Source organism: Vulpes vulpes, chromosome 5, assembly GCF_048418805.1.
Source record: "Vulpes vulpes isolate BD-2025 chromosome 5, VulVul3, whole genome shotgun sequence".
Classification (NCBI taxonomy): domain Eukaryota; kingdom Metazoa; phylum Chordata; class Mammalia; order Carnivora; family Canidae; genus Vulpes; species Vulpes vulpes.
In genome coordinates this window covers 103,114,011-103,126,296 of record NC_132784.1, presented here as the reverse complement: position 1 = coordinate 103,126,296, position 12,286 = coordinate 103,114,011, and the positions used below count along the sequence as shown (strand labels likewise).

At 38.2% G+C, this 12,286-nt stretch overlaps 1 protein-coding gene across 50 annotated transcripts in view; it reads left to right on the top strand.

Annotated features, from left to right (window-relative positions):
* The window catches only part of ESRRG (estrogen related receptor gamma), a 617,890-nt gene that overhangs the window by 592,717 nt on the left and 12,887 nt on the right, over positions 1-12,286 (top strand). For all 50 annotated transcript variants that reach the window (XM_072759533.1, XM_072759528.1, XM_072759516.1 and 47 more), the window contains one exon: positions 7,745-8,014. In XM_072759533.1, the coding sequence (XP_072615634.1) occupies positions 7,745-8,014 (270 nt within the window). The remainder of the gene's footprint in view (positions 1-7,744; positions 8,015-12,286) is intronic.

Sequence of the window (12,286 nt, the reverse complement as noted above, 5' to 3'; positions counted from 1 at the left end):
TAGATGGCTTACAACAGAATCGCGTTGTCACAGAGTTCTGAAGGCTAGAAGTCTGAGATCAAAGTGTTGGGAGGGTTCGTGCCTTCTGAGGGCTGTGAGGAAAAATCTGTTTCAGGCCTCTCTCTTGGCTTCTGGTGGCCCCAAGTATCCCTTGCCTTGTAAATGGCATTCTGTGTCCTGTCACATCATTTTCCTTCTCTTTGTGTCTGTATCTGTCTAAATTTTCCCCTTTTTAATGAAGCTACAGTCAGATTAGGACTCCCCCTAATGACCTCATCTTAACTTGACCATCTACCAAGACCCTATTTCCAAATAAGGTCACATTTCACAGGTACTGAGATTTAGGATTATAACATCTTTTGGAGGGACATAGTTCAACCCACAATGTGGTTAAGTGAGCACTATTGGTTGTAGTGTGGGTGGAACTAGAACCCAGATCTCCAGATCTCTGGGTCACCGCTCCCCATACTAGCCTCTTCCCTCGTATATCACTCAATGGCAATAAATCCTTAGCTTTGGGGTATTCAACATTAATTATTTCCCACAGATCTTTTAGAAGTCTTTGGAAATGTCTGTCAGCCTATAGATCCTCAAAGTTCAGGTAGAGTCAGCATGCATTTATTTTGGAGGCTTTATTTTTTTTTTTTGAAGATTTATTTATTTATGAGAGAGAGAGAGAGAGAGAGAGAGAGAGAAGCAGGCTCCATGCAGGGAGCCCGACGTGGGACTCGATCCCGGGACTCCAGGATCGCACCCTGGGCCAAAGGCAGGCGCTAAACCGCTGAGCCACCCAGGGATCCCCTGGAGGCTTTATTTTTAAATCAAGTATTAGAATAAATTCAATGAGGACACAGAATTTCCTGAAGACAGTGCCTGCATATCTGATGTGCAGGCTGGATTGATCTTCTTTGGACTCCTGGTCAGGACCCTTAACACCCTGTAATATTTCTCGATCAGTCCCAGCAGTGATTGGATAGAGCCAGTCAGATTCGAGTACAGGATCTTTTTCTTTCAAACCAGAAATGTGGCTTCAAAATGAGCTTTTTCCTACTCCCTGTCCATGTAATCCCAAAGTGAAACTGAAAATGCCCTTTTATAAGATTTTTTTGTACAGGAGTCCTACATTATATGGCACTGACTTCCTTTTTTCTTGATGGTCAAACAAATTTTTGTCACATCAAAAAGGAAACTTTCCAGGCAGAGCTCTCTTGTTTTCAACTCGTACAAAATAAAAGTCGTAGGAAAAGAAAACCATTAGGTATCCTTCCTTTAAAGCAGCTCAGCCTGTACCTTTCTCTGTGCCTTCCAACAATTTTTCTTTCTTCTTGGCTTAGATGAAAGGACGGGAGAAGTAAAGTTGAGGTCAAGTTTTAAAAAGGAGTTTGGGGAAAGCTAGAGGAATGTTTTCAGGTCTTCTGTAGTCATTCAGCAGTAGGTGGGTAAGTGGGATTTCCAGGGAGGAACCATACACTTCATCTAGATATCCTCGGTATTCTTATTTTACATTTACCTGCCCCATATCTAGTCCTTCTTTCAAAGCGGGTTGGCAGTTGTCACCCTCCCACACTCACAGAAGCAAACAAAAAGCTCTCTTGTCATCATTTTGAGGCTTTCCTGAGTAGCCACTTGGGAATATCTTTCTTTTAGCTGCTATTCTACTTTTAATTTTTTTTTTTAACAAGCTAGACTTGGAAACAAGGACAGATTACTAAAGATAGCCTTTCATCAGTGCCATGGGGGCATGTTTTTAATTTCGGTGCCCATGAGTGGGCTAATTGAAAATTTATCTGACTATTCCCATAATCAGAATGAGTGGTTAGTGGCCAACTGCACCTGTAAACTCAGTTAACAGTGATCATTCTGTCTTGGATTCAGAGATGCTGACTTTATGATTCTATTCTATCCTCTAATTTATCACCACTACCTAGACTGTTTGCTAAGTTTTATGGATGGTGGTCAAGTTTGCCACATAGAATTTTTGAACTGGAGTTCTTTCAGATTTTCCCATTTGTCCTATGAAACCACTATTTTAAAATAATAGCTCTGTGAATCCTACCTGAAGTATAAGAACAGAGGTAAAGAAACAGATTTATCATGGAATCAACAAATGTTAAAATATGATCAAATTACAAGAAGGGGAGCTAGGGGTACCTGGGTGGCTCAGTGGTTGAGCGTCTGCCTTCAGCTCAGGTCATGATCCTGGGGATCTGGGATCGAGTCCCACATCGGGCTCCCCGCAGATAGCCTGCTTCTCCCTCTGCCTATGTCTCTGTCTCTCTCTGTATCTCTCATGAATAAATAAATAAGATCTAAAAAAAAAAAAAAAACAGGAAGGAGGGGAGCTATCTCATTTTGTCAGTTATTCTTGTCTTTTACCCAAACTAATTGAGATTGAGTCTGAATTATTGAAATCTGGTTTATGATCAGCCTAAAAGAAAGATTCGAATATTGGCGGTATTGTATCTCATGCTTATGTACTAACATAATAGATCATATTTATCATCCATTATAGAGAAAACTTTTCTTTTTTTTAAAGATTTTTATTTATTTATGAGAGAGAGAGAGAGGCAGAGACACAGGCAGAGGGAGAAGCAGGCTCCATGCAGGGAGCCTGATGTGGGACTCGATCCTGGAAGTCCAGGATAAGGCCCTGGGCCGAAGGCAGACGCTAAACGGCTGAGCCACCAGGGAGTCCCGGGAAAACTTTTCAGTGAAATGTTTCTGACAGCACCGGGTGAATATTGCAGCTTCTGCTTTGGCACTTGACCATCTGTAGTTGCTTAACTGTAGCCCCTAATGAGTGCCAGCCCATAAAGTCCATCGCTCTAAAAAGCAAAATAGAAAATAGATCTTTATATGTTTATAGATATATATTAATTTTATATATTATACATACACACACACTACAACTCCGGAGCTGTGTGTTTTGTGATTCGTACAACGAATGGTATGTCTGTTCATACATGAAAACAGCAAACTGGCTTAAAAATAAAGTTGCCCTCAAACAAGGGGGTTATGCATCTGTGGATCCGTTGGAAGCTAAGACCAAACCTTAGTGCCAGGGTGATTCTTTTCTCTCCTCGTTCCTGGAAACATTAGGTTTATTTGTATGGGAGAGGAAGAGTCTAGCTTATGCCACAGTGCTCGCCCAGCTTCTCTCAATGAATTTCGTTGGCCCTCTCTGTGAGTCATTATGGCATAATTACAATTCTAGCATGATATGCTATTTGTTGAAAACTGTCAATTTTTTGTGGAAGAGAGAAACTGCAATTCAAAAACGGTGAGCGGGCAAATCAATGCCATGATTAGCTGATATTAACAGACACCCTGAAGATTTACAACGCTTGCTGTGTTTCAAGGAAGCAGCTGAGGAGAAAAAAAAAAAAATGCCCAGCAGGGGTTAAACCCAAATGCCTGCACTGCAGCCTCTTTCTGGCAACGCTCCATTCGGGAAATAAACATTTATGCTTTCTGAAATGAAAGTGTATTTTTGAAGACTAGCCGTCAGATATTTTTTGCCCTTCACACTTTCAAATGCTTAGCCTTTTCTGTAAGTTGACTGCAAAGTGCATCAGTTTGCCAGGCTTAAAAAAAAAAAAAGTGCTTGACAAGTGCCCGTGGCACCACTGTCAGCCTCCGAAGTTTCTAGTGGAAGAAGGCAAGAGGGTTGGCACAAAACATACTTTCTTCAAGCCTGTGACTTCAGGGGTACCTGCCTCTTGAGCAGCTTTTCAATCCTTCCAAATGATGTTATTCCCAACTGTCATCTGGTTTATTTGGAGCACACTGGATTGCAGATAAACCTGCTATTTAACGGCGGGTCAAGGTAGAGAGTCATTTTGCTAGCAAAATGCCCGAGATACGTTAAATGGCACTGACTCCAGGACAGAGATGAAGAGAGATCAGGGTTGTCAGCGATATGCATGGAATGGGCCAATAGCTGGGGAGGAAAAAAAAAAAAATGTGTGGTGGTATCAGTGTATTTTAAAAAGCTGTAATACGGCGGAACCTTTAAAACTATAACCTGTCACACACCAAAGATTAAGATCCCAGGATGCACAAAACATGAAGTTCGAGCGACACGGCTGCAAAGTGTATTTTATTTCACTTGGAAGAGAGGTTTCTCTCCAAAGGTAGCTAAATGTTATAGGTGATGAGAACCTCTCACTCGTAGCCTGATGGCTGTAAAACACCACTAAATGCCCGGTAAAAGTGCACACAAATAATTATCATTTGGACACAAGCACACGTACGCCCATAGGGCAATAGTGTTTTTTTAGTAAATATGTTAAACTCAATTTATTTAGATCTTGGCCATTAAGGTTTTGTACTTTTGCTCAGGTCCACTGGTAAAAATGTTATCTTATGTAGGTTATGTCTGTAAAGTATAGTGAGCACCTTTTAAGGGCAGGTAAAAGAAGTTTGTGGAATTAAAATGTAAGCTCTATTATGTATTCAGCTTCCTTGGTGACCAGGTGAGCACAAGAATCTCATAGCAAGTCTGTTTCACTGGCACCCAGGCATTTGGGCAGGAGGGCTCTTTGTATCAGCTTCCAGATTGCAGAGGTGTGGTAGGAAAGGGTTAAAAGTGTTGCGATTCAGTTATTTCCAGAGCGAGAAGAGATAAAAGTCCAGACTTTTATTTACATTCCATAAAGCATGGATTGTCCCCTTTTCCTATCGTTTTGCCAAATTACACTTCTTTTAATCAGCTGAAACAGATTTGAGGCTATCAAGCAAGCAAACTTGTCAAACCTTTTGTGCTATATCTATATCCCCATCCTCCCTGACCAAAGAGAGAGAGAGAGAGAGAGAGAGAGAGAGAGGGAAATTTTTTTGACCCTTTTCCTTTTATTTCATTAAGAAGTAAAAGGAAAAAGTTAGGTTTACAGGAAAGATACACACATACATACACAGAGCCATTGACAAAGAGCCAACAAATTGCAGGATCAACCTAAAAAAAAAGAAATTTTATTGTTTTTTTGCTTAATTAAACCCCAAAGAAATGTGTGAAACATTGTTATGGCTGAAAATTGTTAATTTGTAAATCACAGGGACAAAAGGGCCCCTGTGCAACTTTAAAGTTTCCGTCCACGTAACTGTCGATAGCGTGCCTTCTCCATCATCAGCACTAAATTCACATTGATGCCTCTTTTCTTCTCCGTATTGATCCTTCCATGAGAACGTAGATTTGTATCTGTTAATTAATGCGTCCTGAAACAGCGTTTGTATTAATCAGGCAGATAAGAAAAATTGGATGCCTGCATCCTCCTGACAACCGTAAAAGTGCTGGCCCTGATAAAATCGTGGATGGACCTCAATAAAAAAGTTCCTCCTTCCACTCAATAAACTAATCATCCTGCTTTTAATTATTCGGCAGAAAGATGTGTGGAGATTGGAGAATGTGTAAATCTATTTACTAACAGCAGTGTCTGGGAGGGAGAATAGGGCTGTCACAGGAAGGTGCTCCGGGCTACATGCTCTGTCCATCTGCTGCTGCAGAAAAACTGCTGCTTGGGAGCATGAAAGGGAACAAGAAAACTAAGGCAAAGGGAAAATACTCATCCCTTTTGGCTCATAACTTTCTAGAGGATCATTCATGTCTTTCTGCATCTAATTCATTTACAAAACAAATCCTTACCGTTCTCTTTTCTTGAGTAGGATATTTGGATTTGCACTACATCTTTTTTTTCTTGGGGATGGGGATAGAAAAAGGAGCAATGTTGGTTTGTTTGTCGTTAGTATAACATTCTCAAGATCCGAAGCAAATGGAGCCTAACCTACTTAGACTGGATCACTATTTTTCTCGTTGGACTGTCTGTTTAAAATGTTACCAAATGTTCTATCTCTAATTCTAACAGGGAATTTATTTAAACCCGGAATGCAATGACAAAAAAAAAAAAAAAAAAAAAGGCATGGAATGGAAAAAGAGAAAAAAGATTGACACAGCCAATTCAAAACAAGATGCGTCATGTAATATGTAAATGGCTTGATAAACAATGAAATAAATGCTTTTTACGCATGCCTTAAGATCCCCGCTTTAATAAAAGCTGGACTAATCCCTCTTGATGATTTTATTAAACACTTCAGTTCATGGTGCAAAATGGGAAACCACCATGTTCACCAACAAGGAAGGAAATCATTTCCTTTTCCTGGTTGTGCAGTAGTTTCTAATGTTACATGAGACGTGAACAATTTGATATGAATGAAAATGAGACGAAAGGAATGACCATAAGCAGGAGCCTAAGAAGATTGGGCGGCAGTGGATATTTATGATTTGGGTAGTAGGGTCTAGAGAAGGAGTGAAAATAGATGCATAAGTTGCATCATTAAAATTTTCTCCTCCATCATTAAAATTTTCTCCACCAATAATAGAATTATTGGTGGCAGGATCTTAAATCATGGTACCGTTGTCCTCAATAACCATAGGGGTGGTTGCTCACCCTTGGGATCCCTGGGCGTTACCTTGGAAATCAAAGTGAAGATTGAAGAAATGTTTATGTTCTAGGACTCTTGGAAAAAGTATGTGGCTGATCGTCAGGTATCTTCACTAAAACTTCCGTTTAGGATCCAGACCGAGTTCCTCTGAGATATAAATAAATATTTTTACTCCTACCTAGGTTAAATCGTACTACTTCCTCTTTGCTTGTTGAACCACATTTTCTTTTTCATTTTTTGCATGTTTTCTTAAGCTCAGAAGGAACTTAAAGCTTGTGTATGTGTTATGTGTGAATTCAGACCAGATTGTTAGTGAAGAAAGAGTCACCCAGCTATTTCAGATAAAAATAATATTTAATACAGCTACATTTAATGAATGCATATTATAAATTAGCATTTTGCTGGGTGTTAGTTCGTATTTTCCCAAGACAAAAATTGAGGTGTAAATAAATTGTCTTGCTCATGATGAAGGAGGCAGTAGCTAAGTGGGGCCAATATTTAAACTGAGGACCTGGCTCTGCCTACATCCTACCCATGGAGCCCTATTGCCTCCATATATAACTTTTAAGACAACTGGATCTTAATAAGAAGAATAAACTGTGGCTTTTTGATTTGGTGAAAAGGCCAGGCTGCCAAGTATTCTACTCTCTTTTATACCAATAAGCACCATTTTAAGAGGAATTCATATTATATATCAGTGGGTGCAAAATATTCACTTAGAAAGGCCCTTTGGGTATACGAGTACTTATTATTCACTGAGCATCTGACTATTACAGAGAAATGTTTCCAAATTGCACTCTACAGTGTGAGCCTACACTGTTTGTTTTCCTTTGTTTGGGAGCTTATTTATTTATTTGTTTATTTATGTATTTATGTATGTATGTATGTATTTATTTATTTATTTATTACTTTTATGTTGTTTATCAGTAGTAGTTTCTACAGATGAAGCGGATGAAAATCTGACTTCCTGAAGACATTTATAAATACTTCAGCCAGAAATCGGTTATATTTAAAAGACTATATACTCTTTTCATCTGAAATGAAACAAACAAACCTACTTTTCTGGTATAGTCACCTGAGTTGTGTCCATAAAGCCTATATAAAAAAAAGAACACCAACAAGTTGAACTGGTTTGTGACTTTTACTTTGGCATTCGCAAAGTGATCAGGGGAAAATTTAAGAGCATCTGATCAAAGCTCAGCATAATTTCGAGCACTGATGCAGAAGCCGACTACCATATGAAACTAATGTTGCATTATGAAATTAGGGCTTTAAAGTAACTTGATCTGCCCATCTTCCCATGCAGGCTTCTCCACGCTGTCCCTGGCGGACCAGATGAGCCTTCTGCAGAGTGCTTGGATGGAAATTTTGATCCTTGGTGTCGTATACCGATCTCTTTCATTCGAGGATGAACTTGTCTATGCCGATGATTATATAATGGATGAAGACCAGTCCAAATTAGCAGGCCTTCTTGACCTAAATAATGCTATCCTGCAGCTGGTAAAGAAATACAAGAGCATGAAGCTGGAGAAAGAAGAATTTGTCACCCTCAAAGCAATAGCTCTTGCTAATTCAGGTTGGCATATTGACATGGTCGTTGTTGCATTTTTTTCACATTTTAGTTTTACCCTTCCCTCCACTCCTCCTGCACGGATTTGCTAAACCCACTTGTAAATTCCGTACGAGACAGCAAAATTACAGTCATTACAGCTTTCTAGTGAAGAGTTAGGGATAGGAAAAGTCCACTTGAATTATTTTTATTAGATTTACTTATTGAAAGCGGTGAAACTTTTCCCCCAGCCTGTGCGTTTCCTAACTTGTAGTGTAATAGACACTCTCAGGACAAAATTACCTCCGTTGTCTTGTAGGCACAAGTGAAAATAAGTGTGTGCTACGGATACACAGAAGCCATCCCCCCCATCCCCATAAATGCATATTTTGCAATTAGCAAAAAAACGTATGTAGTATTGTTTTTAATTTGAGGTATCAGAGAATACTCTGTTTTCGTGTATTCTCAAATTCCTTAGAAGTCCACTCCTGTTGGAGTATTTCTCTGAAAGGTACCACCTATGCAGTAAGGGTTAAGAATTATGGGATAAGCAGTCATTACATTTGAACCGAAATGTACTAAAATAGCAACCTCTGATAAGTAAAAAATCGTTGCTGCCTTGTTGCTTTTCCCTTTGTGCCTCTCCTAATGCTTTATTGTGGTCTTAAGTCTCTTTTAGCATTTGCATATAGTTCAGGATAGATCCCTCCTTAATGACGTGCCGATCTTTAGATACCTGCGTGTCAATAACATGCTCTGATGCTATGTACCATTGACAGTCACACCGTGCCCCTCCATCTGCTTTTGTTTTGACCCTATCTTTGAACTTTATCTTGGTTGCTGGCCAGTAGTTTTCCCTTTAATTACAAGAAGGAAACTGTCAATAAAATCTGTTAAATGGGATGCAATGAGTGGCTTGAATGGGCGGACGGCTATTTGTTCAAATTCTGCAGCATTCAAGGTATTGACAGTTTGTTTTCTGGGGCCATATGTGACGATCAATCTCAGGCTGGGCTCAGCCGCGCTGAAAAATGAAAAACCAGATTGCTTTTGCTTACTTGTGGATGACGACTTTGTGATTTGGCGCGGTCCTAGTGAGATGAGACCCTTCTGCCCAAATTGCCCCCATGAGAGCTGGGAACGCGTGACTGTTTTTAGAAATAATTTTTAATTGATTTTGTAATTAACAGTTCATCTACAATATTGATGCATGAATCCTTGGACTGATAGGAGGGAAATTGTTTTCAACAATGAAGTTGTACTTTCCTATTTGTCTTCATAATGGAGTTTAGCATTGCACACTTTTAATTGCTTACCACACCTTTCGTTCACCTCTCTTTTCCTACCCCCCACTGTGAAACCGTAACATAGGATTCTTTATGACAAGTGGCACTGTTGATGCAAACATCTCAGATACCCCTTGTCTGGCTCTCCAGAAGACCAAAGTGGGAGATGGGAGAGAAAATTTCCAAGAATTTATTATTAGTTTGCATGGACATCACATTATAGCATCTCTCATAATCAGATGAAAAATTTTGCAGCAATGGTTTTGGGAAGGATTTCTGTTTGGTAGTCATATAGTGATTCCAACTGAAAACATGCACTGGTTATTTTTAAAATACAGCAGGCATGTTTTCTATCTTTTATACTACATACTGCTTCTTTAAATTATTAACTAATCCTGAGTGCTGAGCAGTGCTAAAATTTTATCAAAATTGCTAAAATCTTACCATTTTAGGTGTCAGATGTATACTTTATGGCAATGGATTGTAATTTAGAGTACCTGAATTAATTAGTAGCAGCACTTCCGTCTGTTGTTTGGAAGTAAAATCATTAATGTTTTGATATGTAAATATTCGAATCCCACAGACTCTGCTGTTAGAAGGAGGAAGTGACCTACTTTAGAGCAATGACTGGTGATTAGGAAGTCTTTAAAGAACTCGTTAGTTTGCTTTGCTTGTTTAAAGCCAGAAATAGTTAACAGGCCTTCTCTCTTTTTTCTCTTACACTGGTAGTGAGTCACATTAATTTCTCTCAGGAAATTTCTCCATGTCATGAAGTTACTCTGCAAGTGCTTGTAACTTTTTTTTTTTTTAGCTTCTCAATACCAAGATAAATTGAATCAGAGTCCATAATAAAGGAGAAAAGAGTAAGGATGGTATTGATAATCTAAATTATGCCACCTTCCTTGTGTTGTATAACTATGATCCTTCTCTCATGCATCCAACCCCCAAAGCCTCCCACCATTTTAGCATGGGATAAACCACTCAGAAAATGTATTTTTTTCATACTGTCAATACGATACTATTTGATTCCATTTTTTGTTTTTTTGGTTTTTTTTTTTTTTTGATTTTTTTTTTTTTGATTCCATTTTTTGACCATTACATGGATGACAGCAATGAAGTGGTATATTCACTCTTCATTAGATCCAGTGATTCTTAAACTGTTTAAAAATACATCAGTATGAAAAATGTTTTCAAAGATACCATAAAAAAGGTCATGGATTTTCTTTTAGTATTTAGAAATTTCAGATGAACCTAAGTGAGTTTTTGTGAAAAAAAAATCCTATTTTAGTGTTATTTTTATAGATTTCTTAGCATTCCCTATATGGCTATAGGTGTTAACAGCCCATGTCTCATTAATCTAAATTTCAGCTTATTTTAAACATCTGTCTCTATTCAATAACTATAAATATTGTGCTTATGCTCAGGAAACAGGGAATTGTCTTCTTGATAATAGTTTTCATATATTTTTGTAGCTCTGTTTCTGGCATATGTGAATTCAGGGTTACAGCACCAGCAACACCACTGGAAGTACTTTCCCTCTCTTGAGGGAAATGGCCAAAAAAAGCCCCCAATATATTATAAACTGATAACTGTCATTCTCACATTCAAATATTTGGAAACCCTAAATAATTGCCTCAATTATTTTTGAAGGTAAGAAACTCTCAGGCTCACTTAAACTATGTACTTTCTTACATTTGAGCTCCATCCATCTCTTAGGCAATTATTGCCTACCTGATAGATCTCCATGCAATTGAATTTGAAAAGAAAAACGGAAGTCACAATTTTAGCATTATAATTGTTAGGCCCCAGTTATCTCATCAGTACACCAAGAAGTTACAGCCTTATCTCTAGAATTCTTTCCATTTGGAGACTTTTATGAGTCTATAATTAATTTTATGTCTTGATTAGAAAGTTTAGTGAAATATTACTCCTTGCAGGTTGGGTAAGATTAGATCACATGATTCTATTCTCTCAGTTTGGTTGTTTTTTTTGTTGTTGTTGTTGTTGTTTTGTTTGTTTGTTTGTTTTGATTCTTACATTTAAGACTTTGTTTGAAACTATTATCACTGGCCCCAAGGAAATATACTCATTTTTATACAGTGGAAGACTAAAGCAGCTTAAGAGTAAGAATTACTTGTAGTCTGGGCTTTCTCTTTTGCTCAGATCACAACCCTCCAGCTTCATAGCTGCCACTCACAGCCCTAGTGGTGTCGCTGGCCCTATCCCCATCCTGGAGCCCTGTGAGCCCAACCCATTCAAGAATAAACAGAAGCTATGTACTTAAAGCTGACTTTTCTTTTTATTTCTACACCATACTTCTAGAATCTGTTGATATTAAGCTGCAAGTAATACCTTGGTCATCAGTTTCAAACTATGAGTAATTATTAACCACATCTTGACAGTATGAGGACAATGTTTGGTGTGTAGAATTGTGATACAATTTCAAGGAATAGAAAGTTTATGATTACTGTAGGAGACTGGAATGAGGACCATCTTTAGTCATGGAAGTTTGGCCTTGTGTTTTTTGGTCTTTTTTCATTATCACTCCCTTGCGGTAGCCTTTTTAGATTTTTTTTTTCTTAATAAGTCCCCAGTGAAATATTAGTATCATGAATATGTTATGTACCTGCTTATGTACTATGTGTCTATGTATTTGTTTTTACCGAAAAAGAGAGATTCCCCTTACTTTGTAATTCCAAATTTCACTTTCTTTGCGAATGCATGCTTTAATCACATAACTGTTTTCTTGTCTGTAAAATGAGGCAAGTGAATTACACAATATCTCCTAAAATTTTTATGTCAATTACTTTTAAGTGAAGGCAGTGAGTTTGGTCATCTATTTTGTGTGTGGTGATGTGTATATTTTTGCTGAATTTGTAACATAGAAATATTAACATCTTCATGGATCTGAACAATCAGTGGAAAAGTGGAAAAACCTCTTCAGTCCCTGAGTATCTCCTGGGCCCTCAACCATAATTGTATTGAAACTTTGGCTAAATTTACTGGTTTGATA